Source organism: Pteropus medius, unplaced genomic scaffold (genome assembly GCF_902729225.1).
Source record: "Pteropus medius unplaced genomic scaffold, Ma_sr-lr_union100, whole genome shotgun sequence".
NCBI lineage: Eukaryota > Metazoa > Chordata > Mammalia > Chiroptera > Pteropodidae > Pteropus > Pteropus medius.
In genome coordinates, this window is record NW_024354875.1 from 23,506,759 (window position 1) to 23,534,514 (window position 27,756).

At 40.2% G+C, this 27,756-nt stretch overlaps 1 protein-coding gene across 8 annotated transcripts in view; it reads right to left on the bottom strand.

Annotated features, from left to right (window-relative positions):
• RBMS1 (RNA binding motif single stranded interacting protein 1) overlaps positions 1 to 27,756 on the bottom strand; it is a 196,586-nt gene that overhangs the window by 96,665 nt on the left and 72,165 nt on the right. For 5 of the 8 annotated variants that reach the window (XM_039855652.1, XM_039855655.1, XM_039855653.1 and 2 more), the window contains exon 1: positions 24,720 to 25,376. The exons of the other annotated variants lie outside the window; for them this stretch is intronic. In XM_039855652.1, the coding sequence (XP_039711586.1) occupies positions 24,720 to 25,370 (651 nt within the window). In that variant the 5' untranslated portion in view covers positions 25,371 to 25,376. Of the gene's footprint in view, positions 1 to 24,719; positions 25,377 to 27,756 lie in introns of those variants that run through there. 8 annotated transcript variants of the gene reach the window in all.

Here is a 27,756-nt window from a genome sequence, read left to right on the forward strand (position 1 = left end):
GTAGTTACCACACTTAAGTATTAGCATACCTTTTCTTCTCATTTTATTTTGCTTCATTATAATATCAAATTAAATCTTTTACCTTTGCTGCACAAACATGCAATTTTTCACTCTGAATCATGATCTCAGATTAACCTAATTCATTAGTGACAAGTACCCAAACTGGGTTTCATAAATCTCTCCCCTTCTAAATGCACAAAACAGGAAAACAACACCATCCCTTCACACCCCCCACAAAGAAACAAGTTTATGAAGAAAACTGTGCCTAAATGGACACTGGCTTCAGGAGACTCCACATTCAATAACCAGTGCGGGGGATTAGCTCTCTGACCTCATCCACCAAACCCAAAGCGGTCAGTGAGCATTACAGGAAAGGGATCAGGCCAGAGCCCACACATCACTGTGGACCCCAGCCTGGATAGAGCCAACAGGAGCAAAGGTCCAGGTGTGGCCTGCAGCCACGTCTAATGAAGTGAACATGAAGAAGAATGGAAACTTCAGTGTTCCAACGGTATCAAACCATTTTACTACAAAAGAAGAAACAAAGGAGGGGGGATATAAACAGTTTTTAAATTTCTCTTTTTCCATACAGACAAAACACAGCCGATACTTTCTTTACATTTGGACTAGATTTAATCTCAAAACAGTATTCTCTGCCCAATTTAAAAATCAGAGAATAGAACAAAGGAATGAACTAAAAAGAAAATTGGAAAAAAAAAAAAAAATCAGAACCAGGCACTATAACTTCTAGTATGGAAAAAATTTAGGGATGAAGGGCAAGCTGCCTTTTCTACACTGTGGACAGGAAGCCAGAGAAGCAGGTCCACACCTCACGACAGAGAGGATGTCAGTTGCTGCTCTGCTCTTTCCTGCAACCCAGTAGTTGCTCCCAGTTACATAAGAATTGTTCAAATTAAAACACCATCCTACTTTTAGAAGAACTTCCATCACCAGGCAAATTAAGATACAAATCTAAAGGACAGCTTAATTCTGTCTAGATATACTGTTAAAGGATCAAAGGATCATATGTACATTGTAAATAGTGGGACCAGAACTTATACATAAAATTGTTAAATAGGTTGTCTCTTTCTGCTGTCTCCAGAAATACAGGCAGAAACTTTGCCTGCATTATAGACTAACTTCATCTCTGTTCTTTCCTATTGCAAAATCCAATCTTACTTTGCAATAATAGCTAATGTGCAAATCCTTGCTAGCAGTTATCCTTCTAAAAACAGACAAACTACCAAGGACAATATTTTTCTCTTAATTGAGGGGGTAGGTTTAGCTATTTGTTTATTCATTTTAGTTGGGGCTATCTATAATACTTCATAGTCTTCTTACTGTCAAAGTAGGTAGAGTCTTTAAAACTAGCTAAATAAGCAAAAAGCAAAGGGGGAAAAACCATTTGAATCCATGATAACTTATTGAAACGTTCCCCCTCCCCGCCCCGCCATGGAAATTGAGTGTCATTCATAGTCTTAACTGCTAACATTGTTGCGCATTTACTGCTTTTGGTAGCGAGATAATGCTTTGTATGTATTCTTTCATTTAATCACAATAAGGAAGATATGATTATCACCATTACACAGATAAGGAAACAGAAGTGAAGACTTCCAATTCACCAAGGAGGTGGCAGTCTGGTTGTGAAATAAGGTCTTCTGATAACTTTCTTAGAAGCTAAGTAGAAGAAAAAATGGGAGTAAGGGAAGGGTATGCAAATATAGTTTTCACTGTATTTAGGCGCTTTACTTGACATACGATTGCTTTAATTAAGGCTTTTAGAAAAACTGACCTTTGCCATGAATAGTCTACCTATGTCATGGTTATGAAAAATCTTTTTAATGCTCATCAAAAAACATAACCAAGAAACCGGTTTTGAAACAGTGAAACTTAGTGACATGTCCTTCCCTACTCCAATTCCAACAGTACAGCATGACTATGAAGGAATATTGTGCTAGAGAACATTCAGGCCACTTGCTTTCCTTTAGATTTTCTCACCATAGGATATTTTAATCCCAATAAAGCGTTAACACTTTCTAATATATTTCCACATTAGAATTACAGAACAAATCCAAACCTCGAGCCTGTAAACCCCTTGAGGACATGTGACCACATCCTGCCTGATAATCCCACCCTGTATATATAGCACAGAGCCTGGTCCAAGTGCTTCATGTGTTTGGTAAGGGAACAAACATAGACTGGCATATGTTAGAAACCATGTAACTGATGCAATGGTCAAAATGCTCTATATTAAAGAGCTCTGAGGCATGAGGAGGGTAAGAGAAGTTAGCAAGGGCTAGATGGTGGTGGAGCTTAGGTTTTTAGGAGTTTGACATCTCGGAAGATATGCATCAATCATATCATTTTCCTAGCTGAAACAAGATCTCTGCTTTCACTAGAAATCTATCATATTTCCTTTCCAGACTAACGCATCTCTGGAACAATTTCCCAACTCTCTTGACAGGTGGACTTTTAAAATTCCTAGTTTAGACTTTAAAACACCAGGGACACTAGCTAAATTATGATTGATAGTGAGAATTATAATTCAGAGAAAAGTACGAGTCCTAATAATCTTAATCTTATTGCCTTTGGATTCATGAGGCATGCGAGTATCTGTCTTTTCAAAACAGATTAATCAGAATTACTATAAACCTTCAAGGAGATGTGATCACTTTGAGATCCTCCTGCCTTTGGTAATAGCCGCATCTGGTCAGGCAGTTGTTATTCATTCTTGCCAGGATTCGCTTTATTAAACTCTCAATTGAAAAATGACACCTTCGCTCCAATCCTTTTAATTAATTTTTAACCTTAGAGAAGTGTAAGGCAAAGGGTAATTTGGAGCACTAACTTCTTAATAAAGACAACTGAGCAGTCTGATAAAATTCTTTCAGATGAATCACAAACCCACCCACTCCCAAACTCCAGCATTACTTAAAAAAGAAGAAAAAATTACTTTGTGAAATGTACCTCATCTCTTTAAAGAGTTAACTTAAATGTAATTATAACCAACCTAATGCAATATAAATATCATTAGTTTCTGTTAGGAAATTTCAAACTGACAGTTTGTACCATAACTACAATATTATTTACACGTATTAAGGTATACTCAAGTTAAAATGTAAATGGAGAAAAAGTGGAAAATAACTGTCTTAGTTTCCTAGGGCTGCTGTAACAAATTACTACAAACTGAGGGGCTTACAACAACAGAAATTAATTCTCTCACAGCTCAGGAGGCCAGAAGCAGAAGTCTTAAAATCAAGATGTCAGCTCCCTCTGAAAGTTCTGGGAGAGATTCCTTTCTTGCCTCTTCCCATTTCTGGTGGTGCCTGCTGTTCCTTGCCTCCAAGTGGCATAATTCCAATCTCTGCCTCTGTCTTCATGGCCTTCTCTCTGTGTCTGTGTCCTACTGTCTTACTAGGGCACCAATCATTGGATTTAAGGCCCGCCCTAAATCCATTTTGATTACATCTCAAGACCCTTAACTAATTACATCTGCAAAGATCTTATTTCCAAATTAAGTCACATTCTGAAGTTCTAGTTAGACATGAATCTTAGGCAGACACTATTCAAACCACTACACTGGGTTTCTCTAAAGGCCAAATTTCGAACTCTCCTAATCTTTTTAACTAAAAAATCTGGAGGAAAAGGTGAAAGGATGAAGTACAAACTAGTACTTACACAACAGTCATGGCGATGGAGAATACAGCATAGGGAATACGGTCAACATTATTGCAATGGCTGTGTGTAGTGCCAAATGAGTGCTAGTTGGGGGCTGGGGGGGGTCTACTTCATAAATTATATAAATGTCTAGCCGTTGTACTGTACGTCTAAAATATAAAATAATAAAGTAAAAATTAAATATCTGAGCTATGTAATCAAAACATGTATAGAAAATTATTATACAAAAGCATTTCTTAAGTTATAATACCTATCAATTCTTTCATCATAATTAGACCCAGAAGAAACTTGTCCAGCCTCATCTAAAAAATAAAATTTTTCTCTATGGCACAGAGATTGGGGGTGAAGGTAGTGGGATCATTATAAGACAGCAGATGCTCCAAATTATTTGTAAAACATTTCGAATTGCTATAACATGTAATGAGTCTAATCTCCCCTTCTTTTAACCGAATTTAAGTCTTTAATGATAACTATTACCCTCCCCCACCCCACGGTATTCCTTTAAACCAGTGGTCCCCAACCTTTTTGGCACCAGGGACTGGTGCTCCTATGAGAATCTAATGCCTGATGATCTAAGGTGGAGCTGAGGCAGTGATGCTAGCGCTGGGGAATGGCTACAAATACAGATGAAAGTTTGTTCACTTGCCCACTGTTCACCTCCGCTCACCTCCTGCTGTGTAGGCCAGTTCCTAACAGGCCACTACCAGGACCAGTCTGCAGCCAGGGGTTTGGGGACCCCTGCTTTAACCTCCAAACAGATGTCAATATCTAAACAACTTCTTTGGCCTAGACATCTTCTAAGGATGCAGCATAGCAAATAGGAGTGAAAAGATAGATACTGAAATCGCACTGCTTGAGTTCAGTTCCCACCACTGCCACTCACTACGACTTTGGGCAAATTACTTAACATCTCCAAGTCTCATCTCCTCAACTGTAAAGTGAGGATGATACCCTCTATCCTCGCTCACAGAGTTGTTGTGAAGATTGTACAAGCTAATTACTGTTGAGCTCTCAGTAAAATGCCAAGCTTGGTAAGAGGTGCTCAGTAATTGTCAGCTGCACTTGAGTTCATCTTTCTCAATGTCCCTCTAAACTTGGTATCTAGATGGCCACAAGGGCTCTGCCTAGTGCAGATGCCACCGGTACTAATCTTAAAACTGACTTACATAGGTAAGTAGCTTCTCAATTTCCCTCCTCCTACTTACTCAGAGGTGCCTTTGCATAGCCACAGTTAAAGAAAAAAAAAAAGTGAAGCAAAATGAAAATGACCTGTAGGTTCAAAAGTAGAAGATGATGCAATAGGCAGATAAAATTGGGGTAGCGGATTCCCCAGGAAATGTTCCCTGGAAAGGCTGGCCTGATCGAAGCTTTCATACTCCCTCAACTTTTTCACTTGGGTTAGTTTCGCCACTTAAAATTCCAACTAGAGATGCATTTGAGTTAAATTCCCTCCTTAAAATTCCTAAACTTTCAGGATATGACGTGGTAAAATAGTCATCACCTAAGACGGTTCAGATGAGCGCCGGCAAGGGAATTTAAAGATGTGCATATGTTCCATTGGAGGTGCCTAACTTGTGTTACTCTCAACCTTCAGAGAGAGAGAGGGAGGAAGGAGGGTGCAAAAAGCCATACAATTTACATTTTTTCACTATGATTATTAGAAGAGTGAAAGGTATGTTCCTCCTCCACCAAATACCGTATGACAGCCCTTTGTTCTCAAGACTCAGAAATGAAACCAGCACTGTCAGTTCTAAAATTCCATGAGGAGACTACGGGATTCGGGGCTAATCTAGGAATCTAAAGACTACTAGCAACATTGCAATTGGCAAACCTAGGAACCAACCACCAAATACAATGTTTCTATAATAAAGGGTGTTTTTATTTTTTAAATTTCAACTCAGAGATGAACTTTTGGACTACAACTTTCATTATCTATGAACATTTCATCTAAGTGTTATAATTTTCTTAAACTATGCACTAATGGTCTATGCAGCTAAATCAGTCTGTTAGCTAACTACTCATTTATGGTCAAACCAGCCAAATAGGTCTTTTCACCTATCTAGTTGTATTAGATTTTCTTCAGCATTTTTCACTAAACTGCAAGATTTTGTAATTTATTCCCATTAGTTCCCCCTTTTGTTAAAACTCGTGTCTGTCTTCATTCGTGCTGTTATCTTTTTGCTAACTGTTACTCTATCTGGATCACCATTCCTCCTTAGCTGGATGTCATCTAAAGAAGTGAAAAGCATGTTTTCTATGTAATGTACGAGTTGCTGTTTTCAAGAAATTTTATCACAATACATTCACTGTCTGGTTTATCAAATCCTAAGACTAACCCACCTCTCGACTTTCCTGGCTGCTTCTTCCCTCTGGTTATTCAACAGACCTACATACAGTTGCCAATATAGAAGGCAAACATTTCAAAATACTGTTATTAGCTGTAGTAAATGGGGGGGTGGGTCAAGAGATGGTGGAGAAATGGCTGAAGCAAGTGAGATTACATTATAGTAACTATTCTTTTTTATCCTAATGATTCTTTTTGCACTATTCCCTTAGGAGAGATGAATCAGAACTGGGTAAATCTCTAAATTTTAGCAAGAGTTTTGAATTACTAAATGTTGCTTAAAATTAAAAACTGGCAAGATTCGTGGACTATGGCTAAGCCAGTACACTTGAACATGCAAGGAGATGGGAGCCATTGTCTGATGGCTCAGACCTTCTGTTGCCTCTGACTGTACAGCCGTCCAGCTAGTGGGGAATCTCTGCAATGGCGTAAACCCTGAAAACTTTCCTGTCTCTGCTGGCAATGACAGTCTTGCCTGCTCTGTGTACATAGCAGAGATGGCAAGGAAAAGGGTCAATGAAAGGAAGAAAATGGAAATCTACCACGTATGGTATTTGGGCTCTGAGAAGCTCAGGAAATCGCTCCTCCCTTCCATGTCCTCCCCCAAACAAGATATGCAGAGCAAGCCATGGATCCACCTCCCCCATTCAACCCACAACACACATACACACAACTCAGGCAGTTACTTGGAAAACAAGGACGGCAAAAATTCAACAGGAAAAAAAAAGGAAGCTTCTGTATCCTGGATTTTAAAGATTTTCATCTGGTCCCTGAGGTTTATGATTGGCCCTGGCATCTTAGCTGGCTCAGCACATCTACAGACTGACCTTTGGGACCGCTTCCAGTTTTCTACAGGAACTCATAACGGCTCAGCTAATCCAATACTCCAGCCAACCAAGAGTCCCAGGGACGTGTGCTGTTAAGGTTTTCTGATGTCAGCCTTAAGGATAATATCCCAATTTCTCTTTGGACCCAATTACTCATAAATTTGTCATTCTCTACTTGACACCCATTTACACTTCTGCCTGCATCGCCCCTGAAGTTACAAGATCACTGCTTTAGAAGATAGCTTAGTCTTCATCGCTGAAAGGTTCCAAGAGGCACAGCTTCTCTGAGGAACATCTGATCCAGCAGTCCTCAGACTTTGGTGAGTTTCTGCATCACCTGGAAGCCTGAAAATGCTGTAGGGTTTGAGTTTGCCTGAGGTGGTGAGACCCAATAATTTGTCTTTTAAGTGAGCACCCCAGAAGATTCTGACGTGGATGGTCCTGGGACCACACTTTAGGAAATGCCTTTGTAAACGGTAAAACAGAGATGACGTATCTTTGAAATTCAAAGACCCTGGCATCCCTCAGACCCTGGAAGGTTTACTCTGGGGTCTCCACAGCTGATCTGAGTCTTCAGGGCATGGGGGTCGCCCACTCACTTCTGCCCCAGCGCTCTGGCTGTGACTGTGCTACTCACAAAGCCACCATCTTGCTTCCCTCCCATGAGGTCTATCTTTCAATTCCTCCAAATGACAGCTGATCCTTTTACTTGCCAGCAAGAAAAGGCGTCTCCTGGTTCTAGAACTGCACACTCTCTGGCCACACCCTCCAGATCCTCTTTTGCATCAGCTGATCCAAGCAAATTTCGGTCCCCTGATATGATGACACTTCCTACCAACCCTTCTTCAGAAGTGAGAGATTTTCACGGCTCTTCACCAATTGACATGTGGAAAGTTCAATGTCTAGCTCTAGGTTAACAATTCCACATATTTCACTGGGTACAAACAAATATAAGCTCATCTGCTAAGATGACTCCACGGGGGAGAGGCCTTCCACAGTGCCCCTCCACGAGTTACAGGACAACAAGATCTTTCTGTTCCTATTCAGAGTCATTGAGTCAATTCCCCACGTGTTCATTTCACAAACTGTCACAATCCTTACTTTGTGTGACTATTTCTGGCAAAAAAACCCAAAAAACAAAAAACAAACACAAAAATAAAACACCTTCAGAAAGTGGCTGCTTTTGTAAACCCACAATCTCATTTTAGGCAGAAAAGTACATTCCCTGACACACAGTACTGACAACCACTGACAAATTCTTGCTGACATGACTGGTAAGTATGCGAAACTTCACATACTGGATGTGTTTCTGAAAAATTCTACATGAAAAAATCCATGTTTTAAAGACAGTAAGGAAATAAGATTTCAAAAGAAAACCTGAAAATAAAAACAGCAAATGTTATGCCCTAATACACATGTAAAACACAATGCTATATAAACACTATGCTGCAAAGAAATACAGTCTATTTCTAATGCTCAAAGATATTAAACAGCCTCGTTGGTAATGAAAAACACACCTAAACGAAAAGTTAAAGACAATTAAGCAACAATTATATATAATGAGCAATCCTTTTGTTAAGAGAAATAACTACTTTGGTTGTTTTTCAAAAATAAAACAAAACAAAAACCTGGTGCCATCGAGCTGTGTCCTCAGTCCTCAAAAAAGTGAAAGTTGAGAACAAGAGTGAGGCATCTCTAAAGAAACATATGAATATCTTTAAATTTTTGTATAGGACTCAAGATGCTTTGATACCCCTTCACCTTCTTACAGAACTACAGCTCTAAAACAGCTTTCAAAACAAACTTACAAATGGCAAGAATCTTTCCCTGTTCTGAAGGATTTACCTAATAACTACAGGAACTCACTCCCATTCCAAGTCCCCAGAGGTAACCTGATGCCTTAATGGGTAGTGGTGCAACTCATTCTCTTCTGAATAGAAAGGGCATTACTGCTTCTCCACTCCACCCACACACACCTCCCACCCCACCCCAGCTGAGATGTGGCCGACGGAAAACCATCACATCAGAAGTCTGTTCTAATGGAATAGCAGGAACAGCAGAAAAGGGAGATCACACACAGATATCACCTTCCCGGAAGAGGCAGGCCTTGGACCTCAACTCGAAGGGAGGAATGTGAACTTGACGATGAGTGCCTAGAGTTCTGTGGCCATTTGTGATAGCCTAACACGAGTATGGAGGAGAGAAAGGGAAAACAGACTTCAAGAAGCAAGGAAAAACTTTTGGATAGAATGGCAGGTGCACACTTGGGCAAAGCAGATCAGGGTGGAGCAATTAGTTAGTTATTCAAGGTCCCTGATTATGGTTGGAAAGAGATGCTTCCATCGCCATTTGCATGTTTAAAACTATGTCTGTAAAGAAACAAGTTTTACCCTGCAGGTTAAAAACAATAACAAAAGATAACATTTTCTTATATGTTATGAAAGCTAAGTCATGAAGAATTCTAGCTTTATTTTGAGCCCATCAAGGTGCCCTTCCTTAATGAGTTTTGCCCAAGGTGAATGAATGTCTGGTACCAGGTTGTTGTGAGTTACATTATGTCCCCCCAAAACGATACGCTGGAGTCCTAAACCTACTATCTTAGAATGTGATCTTATTTGGAGATCAGGTTTTTACAGAGGTAATCAAGTTAAGGTGAGATCATTAGGGTGGGCCCTAATCCAGTAAAACTGATGGGTGTCTACATAAAAAGGAGAAAAGGGTACACAGAGACAGATAAGACACATGAGGAAAATGTAGTGTGAAGGCTGGAGTTAGGAGACAGGCATAGAACAGATTCTTCCCTACTATGTGGCCCTGTCAATGCCTTCATCTTTGAATTCTATCTTCCAGAACTGTGAGAAAATAAATTTCTGTTAATTCGGTTTGTGGAACTTAGTCACAGCAGCCTAGCAAACCAATACGTTGGTGCATTAGTAGTTCTGCTCAGGCCGGGTTATTTTGATAATAAGTGGTAAAACACAAATTTAGCCAAAAAATATTTTTTTTAAAGAAAAAACTTATACTTTACTCTTGGGGTGCTACTTCTTTTTTACCATGGCTCTCTGTTTCACCACTTCAGAATTATGGCCAAGTGTCGAGGATTTAAAACATAAAAAATAAACAAGGTAGTTTTGATTATATAGATACATGAAGGATACCTCCCCCAAATAGAACTAAACAAAACAGCTTGTCAATACTGAGTCTTTAATTCAAAATCTTTTGATCAAAGCTATGAATCAGACCTACATTCACTTGGTTTTATTCTTTTTGAACCCTATTCTGATGGTGCTAATAAGTATCATTATTACCTGGTTTGAGTTTCATTTTCTTTCAATTCCTTCTGTGCACCTTTTGGTAAAAAAGCCATCAAACAAAGGACTCTATAGATCAGGGGTCTGCAAACTACTGTCCACAGGCCAAATCCTATCCGCCACTTGATTCTGTAAATAAAGTTTCTGGAAAACAGCCATGTCTGTTCATTTATGCATTATCTATGGCTGCTTTCGAACTACAAAGGCAGTGTTAAGTAACTGTGACAGATACCTTGTAGCCTGCAAAGCCTAAAATAAGAAGACTTCACAGAAAAACATTTGCTAATCCGAGTCTACAGAACATATGAGCAACTCCTATGTAAACTTTTACTGACTGCCTCCCTTGACTGTCAGCAATCCCCACTCCACAAGCACTATTTCCAATCCTACTTCACATCCTGGACTAGTGAACAATGAAAAGAGGAAAGGCCTTTTAGAGACTGAAATAGTACCTTTTTTGCTTGAATTTCTCTTAAAGCGCTCTAGTTTTTCCACATTCCTTTTAAAGAACAAATCAAATTTGGCAATGAATTGATGCCAATAATGTGAAAGATGTACTTCCTTTTCTTCTCAACTGTCTTAGTATCCTAATAAGCAGCTAATACAGTCAGTTAAAGGATACAGTAACTCTAAGGTGACAACCGACACAATGACAAAATTGATCAGCCAACTCGGAATCTTGTTTCTATCCTGGAATCAAATTAAATGTACTTGGAAGTAAAACAGTCTAAACTCTGGTCAATTAAGAACATGATAGCTACAGGTTAGACATGTTCTTACTATGTACTTAAATATCTGCACCTCTTAGGGCACTGATTAATTTCTACCTTATAAAGTTATTTATGTTCTTGTTCCATTGCCCCTTTTAGACTGTAAGGTTGAGAATAGGATCATTAATTTGTCATTCCCTTCAGAGCTTAACACAGTGCTTGGGTCCACCACAGCCTCTAAAATACTGATTGAATGAATGATAATCCAAGCTAGATTTGTTTGAAAAGGTCCAAACTGCACTAGTAGTCAGGATGTGTATGTGCTAGTCCTGGCCTTGTTACAAATAAACTGCACCATGTTGAAACAGCCCCACCTCTAAAATGAGTACCTGGAAAAGCTGATCTCTTAAGGTCCTTTCAGCATTAATAGTTCATGCTTGTTTTGTGATACACATAACAGACATTATTTCGTACCACTTCATTCAAAACACTAGTTTCACGTCAAAGGATTCATTCAGGGAAAATTTTCATGAATCAGTGAGGGTCTATGAAAGACACCCACCCACTTTTCTTTAGACTAAGCAAGTAAGAACCTTGAAATACACAAGAAAAATGCTCTGAGTGAACTATTAGTGCCTCAAATGTATCTTAATTATAACAAAGGGCAATAAACTGGCCATGCATATTTTTCAAGAGCACACAGTAGCATGTCATGAACTAGACGGGCCTTCATCACAGCAGTGGTATAAAGTCTTCACGGTGGTTTCTCTATGCAAGAACTTAACCTAGAAACCACAGAGCAAATTTTGCATGCTGTAACAGGTCATGCAGGAAGGGGCTAAAAAATATGTAAATCTGTCTACCCACAGCCAATTCTATGAAAAAGACAACAACAATTAAGAGGGCAAAAGTATATTAATAATTAGAACGTGTGGGTTTTCTAGATCATTTATATTTTAAACTAGATTGATTTCCTAAGTCGGCAATCTTGATTTCATAAATACTTTAAGATGCAATAGAATTGGTTGGGAAATTAACCTTAGGAGAGGAGAAATTAAAAAGATGATAGTTTGTTTTGTCTGAAAACAACAAGCAACATACTATCCCAAAGGGTCTACTTGTTCAGAGGATGATCAAAAAACCACATATGAAAACAATTCTGAAAACACTTGTGGCAAGGGTGTGTCACACTTGGAAAAGCCAAGACTTTTAAGGTAGGATGGTGAACCACTAAGAAGTCAGAAGACCTAGGCTTGCAAAGCTGTGAGACTTTGGACATCATTCAATGTCTGTGAATTTTAATTTCCTTAAAGGGGTTGGAATAACTAATCTCTACGGTCCCTTCCAACTCTAAAATAAAAAAGGTTCCTTAAAATTGTCTCCCAAAATGTCCCATGGAATATATGTAGTAAACATTCTACGTCTAAGTGGTTCCATGATCAAATAACTCTAGGAAACAAATTACACAAAGCTAGACAAATGTTTTACTGCAGACTTCTCAGAGACTTTTTAATGCTAATTATCCTGTTATTCAAACAATTCTATACAGTGTTCCCCAAATTTCTTTGAACACTGAAATTTTAATTCCTGGAACACTTTCAACATTTAATAGAACCCTAGTTATCCTAGTAAACACAATTTGGGGAAAGCAGCTTTAAACAAGAAACTTCATGAATTTAAAATCAGATGCTGAAAGAAGAAAAATGCTCACATAATAGTTTAAGCCATCCATTTCAGAAACTGTAATAACATCTCCACGGTGTTTACATGTCATAAAGCACTTTATCTTACGTAAACGCATTGACCCTTCACTCTAGGAAGTCAAGGACGGGTATAAGAATCATTTCCATTTTACCAATGAAATGAACTTCCCTTCTAGATCTTTCTCATGACAAAGTACTTTCCGTTAATGAACAGAATGATCACAGTCTTCTACCACTATTATCATTTCAGGTTTTCCATGACCCATCCTCCAAGATCCTCTTCTATAAAGTGACTTGTTAGGCGACAGCCCAAGGAAGGAGGGATGCAGACACAGCAGCTATGCCAGGTAATGTGTCAAGTGCTAGCACATGAGTTCATCTCATCATCTCAATAACATTAAGTAACTATTATATCTAATTTTGCCACTGAAGAAATTAAGACCCAGGAAGTTTAAGAAATGTATTCACAGTAATGGAAATAATAAATGATGAAGTTGGAATCCATACCCATGTCTACCTTTTTTCTTTAAAAGCAACTTATGAGATCATTCTTGCTGATGTAGTGGAGAGAGAAGCCCTAGACAGAGGCTAGGTAAAAATCCTGACTCTATACCCATTTGCTCTGGGAATTGGGGTGAAACACTTAAAATGCCCTGATCTGTGAAACAGGGTGAAGAACTATCTCACAGAGGTGTTGTAAAAGAGAGAAAATAGATATAAAAGTACCCAAGCCTTTGCCTGGTCAACAGAGAGTGCTCAATAAATATCAGCCCCTTCCTTTCAGAGAGCTTACAGGTGTTTTGAGGAGGAATAATTACAAAAAATAGTTCAGATGCTCAGACAGTAAATATAACCAAGGGCAGAGAAAGAGAAATAGGTGTGTCTAGAGTGGTGAGTAAAGGCTCTTGGAGGAGAGGTCTTAACAAAGTAAAAGTGGTGATGATAACAAAAGTGTAGCCAATAAACCCAGATCTCCATCCAATTTTCTACTCTTAAGTGAAGGAGGGGCCTAAAAGTTTGAGCACTAGCATTTCCTAAAGAGCTTAACAACAACAAAATGTGTTCACAGCAACTAATGAGTGATAAAGCTAGGATCCACATCTGTGTCCACCTTTTATTCTTTAAAAGCAAGTTAAGATGTTTTGAAAAAGTTTGAGGGTATATTTTAAAACTTAAGTTGGACTTGTGGTTCAGCTAAAAAAAAATTAATACTTTATTTTGGTTTGTGGTTCATGGTTGGTTGAAGTCTGTTTGAAATATGACTTTATTTACACAAATAACAACAGTAGTTATAAGGAGGTATAAATTATACAAGGACCACATTTAATAATTTTAACCACCGGAGCATTTACGGCAGGCCAGATAGTCATAAACGTACTACCTCATGTAATCTGGCCAATAACTCTATAAGGTAAGGTCCTGGAACTATTTCTTCTTCAAGATCTTGACCATGGAATCTCTTCTCTGATCTCTCCTTCCCTCACTGCCAGGGACTTTTCATCTTATCAGACCCACCATGCCCCTCCCCATTCAAAAAGGTTCTTTCCTCTTTGGATTTCACCTGTCCTCTTAACCTTCATTACAATGCTCTCAATTTTCATACCTATTCAGCTAACCAATGCCAAATCCTATATAAACTCATTACCCAGATTCTTTCCTGCCCATTTATTGCTGGAAAAGGGTCAAAATATCTTGCGACTCAGACCACTGAACTCCCAGGGGCCTCATACAGCTTAGTCATCCTTTGACTCATCTCCATTTGAATGCTCACCAAATTCCCAAGAGCAATTATTCCAAATCTTTTGTCACACTCTTTGAGCCTAGTATCCCACCTTTTTTTTTTTCCCCCAAATCTTAAATGACCTAGCCTCTTTCCTGACATGTAAGCTTTTAAGAGGTTCAGCTTCACCTGTCTTCTTCCTTCTCTTCAATATCTCTAGCGTAACCAGTCCCATCTTTCCTGTATCATTGATGGGAAACTCTCTCAGATCCATTTCCTATAAGACGAACTCTCCCTCAATTCTTCTTAAAAGAAAAACCTATTTCCAACTATTCCCTCTGTTTTCTATTACCTTGCTCTATCTACAACCACAGTCAGATACTGAAATAATCTGGTCTCAAGGCTGTCTGAAGGGACTCACTTTCCTTTTGGCTCTTGACTTTTCTAAAGACACACCCTCTTCACTCATTCATTCCTTAAAGCCTTTGGAATGTGCTTCCTACTACCTTGCCCCCTCCCCCTTCCCTCCTCCACTACCACCACATACTATTCTATTGAAACCTTTGTTTCAAAGGCTCTCAAGACCTCCCAAAGGATACATTAGTCCTTCCCTATCACACCGAGGTAAGTTCCAAGACCCTCAGTGGATACTCAAAATTGTTGACAGTAGAGAACCCTATATATACTATGTTTTTCCTATAAATACATAGGAAAAACATACATACATACCTATGTAAAGTTTAATTTATAAATTAGGCATAGTAAGAAATTAACAACTAATAATAAAATAGAATAATAACAACATACAATAATAAAAGTTATGTGAATGTGGCGGTGTCTCTCTCTCAAAATACCTTATTGTATTATACTCACCCTTCTCGTGATGAGATGATACAATGCCTACATGATGAGATGAAGCTGAGTGAATGAAGGAGACACTGTGAAACATTAGGCTACCTCTGACCTGGTGATATGTAGCACACACTTTACAGATTCTCTTTGGCGTGTCCAAACTGCCAGCATCACTACTACTCTTGCTCTTTGGAGCATTAAGTAAAACAAGAGTTACTTGAACACAAGCACTGTGATATCAAGGCAGCCAAGATGATAACCTAAGTGACTAATGAGCGGCGAGCATTTATAGAATAGAATGAACACAATGGACAAAGGGATGATTCCGAGCCAGGGCGGGATGGAGGAGAGGGGCACGACATGGAAGACGCGCAATTTAAAAGGTAAGAATTGTTCACTTTTCGTTTACTATTTTCCGATTGCAGTTGACCACAGGTAACTTGAAAGTATGGAAAACAAAACTGCAGGCAAGGGGGGACTATTGTATTTCCATTGGCCTATTATTTGGCCTTTGTCCTCCTTAATCTTCAAGCAACATTTAACACAGCTGACTGACCATTTCTTCTTGAAACTCTGTTCTTTTTGTGCTTCTGTGACACTCCTTGGATTCTCCCCAATTTTTGCCATTTCTCTCCCCCTCTCCTTCCCACTACAGAATCTGTGGCTCCCCTAGGTCTGTCAGAACCTCTTGTGGAAACTTTTTCTCCCCGGAATGCTTTAATCTACCCTCAATGATTTTATGTATTATGTTTGAGGAGGTTCTGAGCTTCTTACCCAGAGCTTCGGTTCTGTTATTTCTAACTGCTTGCTAGAAATTTCTGCCTGGAATAGAGGGAGGAGGGGAGGGCAGTAGGGTGTGATTCATGTGGCAAAATTAAAACGGCCAAACCAAGCTGTCACCAGATTTTATTGTGACGGGATGAAAACACTAACCCCTAAGCACCTATCTTCCACATTCCTGTTGCAGTGGTGATTTTTTAACATAACCAATGTTCTTGTTACATTATAGATGTTATAGACAACTATACAGAGACAGATGACATATACTGTTAAGAAAAAGACTTACTGTGTAAGTGTTCCACTCAAAAAAATGTGAAGATTCAGGCCAAACAGGAAAATCTGTGTGCATCTAGGTGACACAGCCTCTACAATGACTTTAAAGCAATCCCAGAGGAGCTGTAAAAAAAAAGTTTACAACCACCTCCTGGACCCAAAATGTGTTCTTAAAGTGGTTCACATGGTGGGCGCCACTAGAGTTTTTGGCTGGACGATTCTTCCCTATAAGACTGACTTAGATACAAAAGGGCCTTTTGCATTCCTGGTGTCAGGATACTGAGTAGCAGCAGAATTTCTCATTTAGCAAACACAACCTCCTTCCCATTTATTTTAACATCTAAAAAAAGAAAATGTAGAAAATCCCTATACTAGAATAACTGGGTTCATCCTCATCACTGAGCCCAGGGCAAGCAAGTTTGCAATAACTTTTCATTTTCTCCATCACTTAAGACTAGAAACGTAAGACTCTCCTTTACCAAGACCCTCCCTTCCCAGTCTAGTCACCAGTCAAATCTTGCCAATTCTTGCTATACAATATTTTGGGTCCATTCCATCTAATACATTCACATTGCCACTATGTCATTTTACAACCTTATTTCAACCTAGGCTGCACCTTCTAATTCAGGCTCTCCTCTTATCCATTTTAGCAAGCTTGACCCTATATTCCCCACCACCACCACCACCCCTGCCCTCCCAATCTCTACTATGCACAGTCCAGCTTCCCTGAATTACTCACGATTCTCCTAATAAAGCCCATTTTCCTATGTTCAAATCTTTGCTGTAATGTTCCTTCAGCCTGAAATGTCACCTTCCATGATGCATCCAAGGATCCTGTCTGCTGTTAGAAATTTTGGCATCATCTTAAGTCCTCCTTTTCCTTTTCCTTCCACATGAAGTCATAAAAGTTTTTAGAAAACAGAGATCCCTTTGGCAAAGTGATGAATGCTCTGAACCTCTCCCCAGGAAAGAGCTAATATATGCAACATTTTACATACAATTTTAGGGGCTTTTATAAACTCAAATGTCTACACAATTTTGCTGCCTTCTTTTGGGTCTTTACTATCTTGCAGCTATTTTAACAGCTACCTAACTGGTTTTTCCCTGACCAGCAACAGTGTATCCCCTACAATTCACCAGTTTACTTCCTACAGAATGACCTGTTACTTAACTTATGCTCCGCACTCAATAATTAATTTACACAACGTTTCTGAGTCTCTGTTAAACTTTCAGTTAAACAAAAGAACATATCCACCCCTTTGGAGTTGGTTTGATGCATCTGATCTATAAAACTGAGAATGCAGAGAAAGTGGAGACAAAGTTGTTTCTAAAATATTTGACTAGGTAGGGTTGAGTTAATCATAAATGGTCTTCCAAAAGGCAGTTCCCTGAAGTGGAGAGACAGAGACCCTGTCTTAGAACAGAGCTGAAAGGAAATTCTAGGTGATGGGAACGATATGAAGAAAAAAAAAAAGGGATATAAGAATCTAAAAACAATGAGGCTGCATGTTTGCTCAACACAGCAACCAAAAACATTCAAGAGTGGCAGTCGAGGCAGGGTCGTCTTAACCCCCACCCCTCCCCCAACTTTCTTCTTTCTTCCCTTCAGTGTTTTCTCTTTTCATTGAAGTCTTGCAGACTCTCTGGTGCACACCAAAAACTCCCCTTATGTACTGAAAATCCCCTGGTTGCACAGTAACAACAGTTTGCGAAGTACTGACATTATCTGTCCAGTGTATTTCTTACAGAAACCTTCACGGTTCTATTACAAATGGTTCCATTATAAATGGTTCCATTATCAATTAAAGACCTGTAAAGAAGCCACACCTCCCATGGCACTGCCCTTTCCAAAAGCTAAAACTAAAAAGGAAGTATGTGATGAAGACAATCATGAGGATTCCTAAGAAAATAAATCCAAAAGATTCTGACATAAGCAGTAGAACAGGTTCGTTCTTTTCACATTTAACATAGAAATTACATGTGGGGGACTTTGTCCACAAAACAGCTGTATTTAAATGTAGCTATAAGTCAAATGAAATCAAAGACATTAGTAGTAACTCTTCAATGTTTAGATTAGCTACTTTCCTGAAAAGTAATCTAGAATATAAAATTTCATATATATAGCTAGACTTTTCCTTCACTGACTCATCTAGATAAACTGGTGTCCTAAAAATGTTTTTTAAAAAGCACAGGCCTATTTAAAGTTGTACAAAAGAGGAAAATACTAAACTCATAAATATAAAAACTATCTATCAGAAATAGGTGATTTCCAAAAAGATGGTATAGGAGTTTATAGTGAAAATAAGAGTAGCAATTCATAAATAAGAAGAGACTACATCTGAAGGCTCAGGCACAGAAACAAGTACCACCTACACGCTACTTCCCCAAATTCTCAATGACATGAATCCCTTGGGTTTTCACCACAATTTTTAGACGTTAACAAAAATTTGTAGATTTTTAAAAAAATTTCATCTTTTTCTTGATAACCAAAGGGCTGTATGTTCGTTGCGTGAAACGAGGGGGACTCGAAAGTTGGGAAAAAATGTAGCGAATCACAAAAAGTCACTTAGGATTCCACTTACCAACAGAGGAAAACACTTGTTGAAATGTTGGCACACTTTCTTCCAGTCTATTTTTTAAATGCATTTTGAGACTGTCTTGTATTTAAAATGAACAAATACAAATACAAACATAATCTCCCCTAGTTTACATTACATTGTTTTGAAACTCCATATGTTTAAATAGACACAAAATAGATTTCTATTTATTAGGGTACTACTACTCTGTAAAACACCAAGTTTTGTTGCTGCTGCTATTTAATAAGTGTTAAATAACAATAGCTACAATGATTCATTATTTTAATACAGAATTTAGTTTGCTCCATTTAATTTTCTCACCTTGTCCTAAACTCCAGGAAAAGCTTGCTTCCTTCCTCACGGTATGTCTATCCTATTTTAAAATTTACCAGGCTTTTAGAATGTGTTAAACAATGCATTCTCTACAGATGCGAGTTTAAAAACATCCATTTAAAAACCAAATATACAAACAAGACAAAGAAAAGAATTCAGGAAATCATAATCAAATCTGTCAGTTTTTGAAAAAATTAAAAGGTAGCATTTTTCATCAATGAGTGATCTCTTTTTATCCTTTGCCAATCACATATTAGCATAAAATAAATAATAGAGGATTGAAAGGCTTTCTTTCCCCCAAAGAGAAGGCAAATTCTGCCAGGAACAACTGCTTTAAAATATAGTGGGATGCACTTTTCCAATTCTTTTGGTTCTTTCTCTCTCTTTTTTTTTAAATGTGGTTGCGATTCCTGTTTTCCAGTTCCAGGTCGTTATCTTTTTGGAGGCTGCTCCCATTTTTCTAAACACAGTCCATTCTTAGAGGCTGTGTCAACGTCTCCCAGGAACACACAGAGCTTCCCAGGACCACCTCCTGTGGCTTGCTCCACGAGGATATTAATAATAATAACACCTTAGAAGGATTAACAACAATCCTGTGGAGTGGGCACTATTATCTTTACTTAACAGAAGCTGAGGCTTAGCGGCGAGGTAAAGTGAAAAAAGCATGCAAGTAGTAGAGCCAGAACTAAGCCAGGGTCTTTCAATTTGGTTGAGTGATGGTTAAAGAAGTTAAAATGTGAAATGTGCATTATTATCAAGGCTTAAGGAATATGCTAAGGGGCAAACATTAACAGTGGAGAAAGAAGACATAATACGGTTTATAATTATGACTTTTTTTATACCTATTTTTAAAAGCGATTGAGTCCCCCAGAGAGGGTTGCTGGGCCATGCAATATTTGGGACATTAATACTAAAATATTATTTATGTGAAATTCATTTTAACTTGGCTTCCTGTATGTTATCTGACATTAGAGTAAAGGCCTTCACGAAACAAACAAAAAACATTAATAAATTAGAGAGCTACAATTCCCAAAGCTGAGATCTGGGATGCTCTCTGTGCCACATGTCTTTGGGAGGCCAAGTAAAGGGAAGTGTAGTGAGTGAGACTACAGCTGTTCTTGACTGAGCCTCCTTTTTCCTGGTAGCAAACACAGCCTTTGACTCCAGAGACCTAGCTTTCACCAACTGGGTCCTTTAAAGTCACTGCCTTCAAATTCCTGACCCTTCTCTACTTAATATGAATGTTGTGAAGATTAAACATAACTGAAGTCAGGAGGGGATATCATATATATCTTTAAATATTTATTTTTTGGCAGAGTGTTTTGGAAATATATTCTCTGAAATGTGGACAAGACAGACAGACACCACCACCCCACCACCCCCACACCACCACCAAGAAAGGGAAGGAAAAGTATTACCAATATATGGTGAGCCCAGCTGACAGGTCTCTAAAAGGAAAGAAAGAAAAAAAATCGAGAAACGTGATCAAAACCTGAAATAACTATGGGAAATGTAGTGAGATACCAAAAGGGGTGCCTCGTTATAACTGCTGGAGAATTCTGTTCTTTTCAAATGACTGTGATGGATACAAATTTAAAGCACAGTTACCTTGGCTCATTAATACTACTGAATCACAAATGGAGATAGCCTAATAACAAAAACAGGATAGGACCTTACTTAAGCATACCAATTTAATTTTCTAATTCCCCCTAAACCTCCAATCTCTGTGGCTCAAGTATGTTTACCTTCTTTTAAACAACAACAAATTGGGACTGGCTCAGACAGTATTCATTTAAATATTTCTATGTACAACTTTAATCTTCAAACTTTAACAAAACCCAATCTACTACACATAAATTGCTGTGAACAGAAACTGTTTGAAGAGGATTAATCAACAGCTTTGTATGTCATCCTCTTAGCTGAATCACTGTTGAATTCTTCACGTGCAGCTACACCCAGTTAATCTTTGAGAAAGCAGCAAACTATGTAAATCTACTTAAACTGGGGATAAGTACTTCACTCATCAAAAGTTAGCAACATTTAACAAGTACGGCTATTAGTTGGCATGATCATTTTGTAAACAAGAAATATATACACATCCACGAACATCCTTGCATTCAATTCCCCGACCCCCAAAACCCCACTGTAAATTACCAGAAATATTACCTACCAAAAAAGGGCTTGGTACATGCCACAATTTGTTAAAAAAACAAACAAAGTATATGCCATAACTGAGTCAACTATCTCAAGAAAGCAGTTCCAAAAATGAAAGTAAGGAAACAGTGAGAGAAGTAGCGAATAAAAAATATTTTTAATGGAAATATTCATGTTTTATTTTTAAAGGCTTTTCAGCATGAAGCACTTATTCTATTGAAACACACTAAAATATTTTCACAACTACAAAAGTCCTGATAAATGGGTTTTGTTTTGGCTGTGGGGGTGCTGTTTTCATATAATCAGACTGGATTTGCTTAAGGAATATCATATCTATGAAAGTCACAGTTAAAATAATAAGGACATTTTTCCACTGAGACCTAAACCAAACCATCTTTGTCTAGATACTGCCTAATAGGTTATCACTCCACTTAAAAGCCTCTCGTTTTGACCTGAGCCAAGAAGGTGTATTTCTAATGTGCTCAGAGGCCTGTGATGCAGGAAAATCCTGTTTATCCTAGATGATGCCAGAGATCAGTGCTCCTTGATGCCCTCGATACACTACATGGGGCAGGAAGAGGACGAGCACCACCCACCTAAGCTTTGACTGAAACTGGCTAACTCCTATAACCTGTAAAATAAAGTTTTAAGAAGAAACTGTATAATCACTCGGTAGCACAATATTCTGACTTCAAAGCTACTTCCAAATATCACAAATCTACCCATCCATGTCATCCATTTACCTAATCCTTCACCTCCAATCTCACAACCTCCACCTTGCCCCTCAAAAAAGGTGGGTGGAATTCTTAAACTGGACTTCTGAGACCAGAAGGGCAATGGGCAGTGATGCAGATGAGCTCTGTATGATTTCCTATTGAGATGTGCTTGTAAGCAGGCATTTACAGTGTGTAGTGTGGTGGTTTTACAAGCTTGGCTGCCAGGTCCAAATCCTTGCTCTGCACTTTGGTTTGTATAGACTGGGCAGGTTACTTAATCTATGCCTCAGTTTTCTTAACTGTAAAATGGAGACATTATTATTACCTGCCTCACACGACTGTCAAGGTAACTAAATGAGTTAACCCACCAAAAACACTTAGAACTGTGACCAGCAGGCACTAAGGTGCTCAATGATAGCCAGTATTATTATATAGGTATAATACAAGTGTGATTCTCATTATTTTTCCCCCAAAGGTAATTTTTAAGTATTCCTCACATTCGATTTTTTCCTCAAGCAAATTATCTAAAATCAGCTCTAACAGCTTATATATTTCTAGATTAAAATTAAACTGCATTACACACCTAAAAGTTACCTATATTTTTCATCAAAATGAACAAACTAATAAGAACTGAAAGGTGCAAGCTTAACATCACAAAATCTTACTTTAAAAAAAGCATTAATTAGACTTCTCGTTTAGACTAAGTCAGGATGAGATCACAAAGTCACTCATGGTAACCAGGTCCCCGTGCTGGAAGTGTGCTTTCCCTGTGAATGGCTAAACACTAACAAAAGAAACCTTTGACTCAAATACCACTGGTACCCGGGGTCTTGTGTCTGTATAATGCCTACACATTCATTTCTTTCTTTGCCTATAGAAAAAAAGAAAGTCTGTTTGTTTTTCTGATTCAGTCAGCCCTTTTAGTCTCTGAAGCTAAGGAGAGCCCAATGAAAAGAAGAGCATCTTATCAGCGTGCTCCAGACCAGCAGGCTGTCCCCCTCCACACACAAAACCTCCAGCCCCTCACAGCAAAAGGCCTCACCCTCAGAGCTTTTTCACCATTTCAGAGCTAACGCCCCGCCGGGTTTTGACAACAAATAAATGAATACACAAGGCCTTTACATAATTAGCCATCTTTTCAGGTACAGTGAGGTGGGTGGGGGAGGAGAGTTCAGGAGAAGAAGCTTTATTGTAAATTAGCTTCATTTATGAAGTTGATGTAAGTGTGCCCGACCTGAGGGCATTTATTTTAAATGAGGCCACATGAAGTGAGTTTAGAGATGCCAGCTTCTGACTCTAGACAATTTTAGCATATACTTCAGCCAAGTCAAAATGTATTTTTTTTTTTTTAATTAAAAGGGGGGAGGAGATATTCTTAGGTTGGGTAAAAGTTCCACTGACTTGGACAGCAAGGGCTCACAGACCAAAGGTGTGTTTACTGCCTTTTTAAGGGAAAGCTAACAAGCAAAAGAACCAAAGATCAGAAAACAATATTTTTTGACACCATCACTGTTTGACAAAATTAGCCTTACTTTCAGATACACTTATGCTAGGATATAACCCACCCCCCAAAATGACTTTAAGAACAAAAAGCACAAAACATATCATCAATGACCCCGTGAACGCCTTCAGGAAGGCCACCAGGCATCACTGTCATCTGTCATGACCTTTACAGAACCATGGTCTGCATAGAAGGATACAGTTCGCTTGTATCATTATTGGGATAATAACTTAATTGATTTGTCTCAGTAGCTCAGGATGTAGACAAGAGATTTAGTATGACAGAAAAATATCTGCAATCGTGTTTTTGTTTTCTCAATAAGCATCTTGCTACTGACCTCTGAATGAGTTTAACCTTTTCTAAACAGACCTGCACATTTTTTACATAATTTAAAGCTAGGTTGTGTTATTGTTGCCGCTGAAAGGCTCTGTGAGATTTATCACAACATGGCTTCAGTAACCTTCTTTTAAAAACAAAGACGAAAAACAAAACAAAAGGCCGCAACTATAAGCTCCGAGGTCCACTCCTTTTCCCGGCAGGGGATTCTGATCTAACCACTAAAGTGCCTTTGGAGTTCAATCTGTTAAAAAATGTATGAAACGGTATTAAAATAAGAAAAAGCATGTGTATGACTCAGGCTTATCCAAGTATCTCTGCAACTAGGATGTCACAGGATTTCCCTGTGCTTCTGAAAACTGAAAACCTTGAGAAAGTGACAGCAGTTCCTGTTTCTTTTTTCTCTTTTAAATATATATGGGAGGGGGGCGCGCGCGAACACGAACACACACACACAGACACACACACACACACGTCTTCCGGGTTTCCTACGAATCAGGCAGGTTCTTTGAGAGGTTCCAAGTGAGGGTTGTTGCAAACCAGCGTTACGACTAATTATCGTACTCTTCTACACACAAAGGTTTGAGGTTAAAAAAAAAGAAAAAGAAAAGCCAAACTTGTTGCAGAGCTGGGCGAAGCCCCCAGCCCGGCGCACTCCTGCTCCCGCCGCCTCTCCGCCCCTTCCCCCCGTCCTTCACGTCCCACCCAGCCCGGCCGGCGGGGGCGAGGGCATCTCCCCTGTAAGGTCAGCGGCCCGAGCCGTCCCCGCGGGCCGCCTCCTTCGGAAACAAGGTCACCGCCCAGCCCGGTCCCTCCGAGGAGGAGATCGGTGTCCTTCCGAGAGCCGCCGCCCTTCGTAAAGCGGGGCCGCCGGTCTCCGGGCGGCATCCCCGCGGCCGGCTCACCTGCTTGCGATAGGGCGTCCTGCAGTTGCTGCTGCCCCCGGGGTTGCCGCTGCTGCTGGGGAAGATCATCGCGGCGGGCGCGGGGCAGCCGCGCCGCGAGGGGGAGGGCGCAGGGCGCAGGGCGCAGGGCGGGGGCCGGCCCGGGCCGCGGCCGCTCCGGGAACTCCCTCTCGCCGCGCGGCGGCGGCCGGCGGGGGCTGCAGCTCGGGGCGGGCTTCTCCGCGCTCGACCTCCGGACTTGCCTAAAAGTGCGGCGCGGCGGCCGGCGAGGATCGGGCAGCTGGGGCGGCCGCCGCCCTGCGTGCCATGGACGGGAGTTCGCGCGCGGAGCTGGCGGCGCCGCAGACTTTCCCGGCGGCAGCGGAGGAGCAGCGTCGCCGCGTCCCCACCTACCGCGGCCTCAACCACCGCCCTGAGAGCGCGCCGACCGGGGGCGGGGAAGCGGGCGCGCACCGCCCCGCGCCGCGCCCAGGCCCACCCGCGCCTCCCCGCCCGCCCGCGGGGCGCCGCGCCCGCAGCCCCGCCGGCCGGCCAGCCCCCGCGCGCTCCCTTCAGGGCTCGGGGCTGGGGCCGCGGCCGCGCGGTCCCGGGAGCCGCCGGCGCCCCCGCTCCGGAGCAATGGTTGGGTCTGGCTCCCCGCATGCCGCACATTCCTTGGAGTAGCCACCCGCCTTCCCTTTCCTTCTCCCCCCGCCCCAACCTCTCCGCCCCCGTCTCTTTGCCCGAGCACCGGCCGCAGCGCCGCACCCCCGCTCGAAGCCCCTTTTAAGGGCATCGCTTCGGGGATCACTCCGACACCTGGGTGAAGCCAACTGACCCCAGACCTTCTCTTTTCTTTCATCCTTCCAAAGTATTTCCCCACCGTCCACTCTCCCAGAAAAGGTGCGGGCAGTCACTCCTACTTCGCGGAACAAACCAACCCTCCATCGAATCTCTGCAAATCCCCGATTCGCCCCAAATCATACGGGAAAATTTCAGCAGCGAAATATGGTCTCCACTCCCCAACGCCCTCACTGCGAATACGCACGGTAAAGTTCGTACTTCATTCCTATGCCAGAGTTTGCAAGCTTACCTTCAAGATGACAATATCAAAGGGCGAAAATCATTTAAGGCCATCGCTTTGGTAAGCCTTCCAGAAGACTGGAACAGTGTAATCCTTCTATGTGTTAATTATTAGATGCGACACAAATGTGTTCTACTGAAGGGACACAGAAACTCTGAAAAAAAGGGACAAAGGGAGGAGGTAGTTTCCTTTGTTTCCCAGTTGAAATTATCTCAGGCAAATCAAGATGCCCCTTTCTGGATCACCTCTGCGTTGGTGTATCAAGCCTAGAACTTGTATAATATAATGCAGGAGGCCTCTAAGGCAAATCTCATAGAGCCTGCCTTCCCTGGATAAGCGCCTAGGACAGGCTTGCCATCTTTCAAGTTGGCCTGTTTAACTGTGAGTACTACAAGGTAATATCACTGCAATAAGTATTACAGAGTTATTCCTTGGAATCTGGCCTCTTAACCCCTTCCTGGATAGGGCTATCTGCCCTAATAATGAAAAATCCTAAATCGGCTAAGAAGTGAAGGCACTCAACTTCCGGCTGCCAGCAGAAAACAAAGTGTCCCCTATGGAAACTGAGCCTTCTATCAAAGCTGTGGACATTCAGGGGTTTTGTCTACCAGCAAAGAACTGACCAATATCCAGCCTACTTATCTTGCTAGTGACTTAGTGGGCCCGCCTCCACACTCCACAGTGTTCCTAACATTCTCCTGCAAAAGTGATAAGAACGAGCAGATCTCCCCTAATCAAAAACAACCATATACACAAAGTATACATATAATTCCTAATTCTTTTCATTAAAAAAAAAAAAAAGCAGCAAAGAAACTTATTCTAGGCACAGTACTAGGTGCATAATGACCATGGTCAAGTAAGAACTTGCTAGATGAATTCACAGAAACCTGTCTTTTAAAGTGATTTCATAAAGTACAACTAACATTCAGTATAAGTCTGCTAGAACTACTTCCTGTTACTCCACACATTAACCATTGTTTTGGCTGCTCCTTTGCTGTTTCCCTCTCACTAGGACCCCTTACAGCAAGTTATCAGGCACAGGTATAAAAGGTTTTTAGGTACAGCTGTTCATGTTATAGGTGCCTTTTCCCGTAAACTTAATGCCTAAGACCCCTGCAGTTCCGACCTGTCATCTATGGGAAAAATTCCACTTACAACCTCAGTTGTCATGACTGGTCTCTTAGGAAACCACAATCTTAACCACAAAAGAACAGTGTAGATTAATTTTTCTATGGCTCTGCTCTAAGGTCATGATATTGTGCTATTCCAGAATGCTAAGACTTGATTTGATACCCTGCAATAGCTTTACAGGTTAAGACAAGATTTTAAGTGATAATAAATTTTAAATAAGAATATTCAAATAATTATTATATTAGATACTTAAACATACTAAGAACACTAAAAGAATATTAAAAGAATCCTATTTTTAAGAATAAAAAGGGTATCTAATTATTAACAAAATGTATTGTTCTATAATGGTGAATGACATAAAGGAGAGAACACAAGGCATATGTTTTTAAAAACAATGTCAACCAGCCAGGGTTCAGAAGTTCCAGACTTAGGTAGATGTTACACTCTTAACTAAGTAAAGCTTCATAAACAAAGTAGACAATAGATTTTCCTCCCTCAAAGACTATAACGTGCAATGAAGTCACTAAATCTCATATGATTCCAACAGAAATATGAAACCACATGTGTACATGTAATCGATTATGAATATTCATAAGTGCTTAGTTATAAGCAATTACAGGGATAGATCCTGGTGCAATTCATCTTGAAAAGTTTATTGACCTTTGAAACAAATATATTTTAAGCCAGATAAAGTAAGAAAAACTGCAAGTTATCACGGTAAAACTAAGGGTTTTGGAATCTATCCTGTACATGCTCATCCTCTTGAAAGGGAAACTAAGACTTTGCTGCTGGGCAGTCCTACATCACCCTCATCCCCCAGTTCAGCTGGTGGGTAAAATTGTG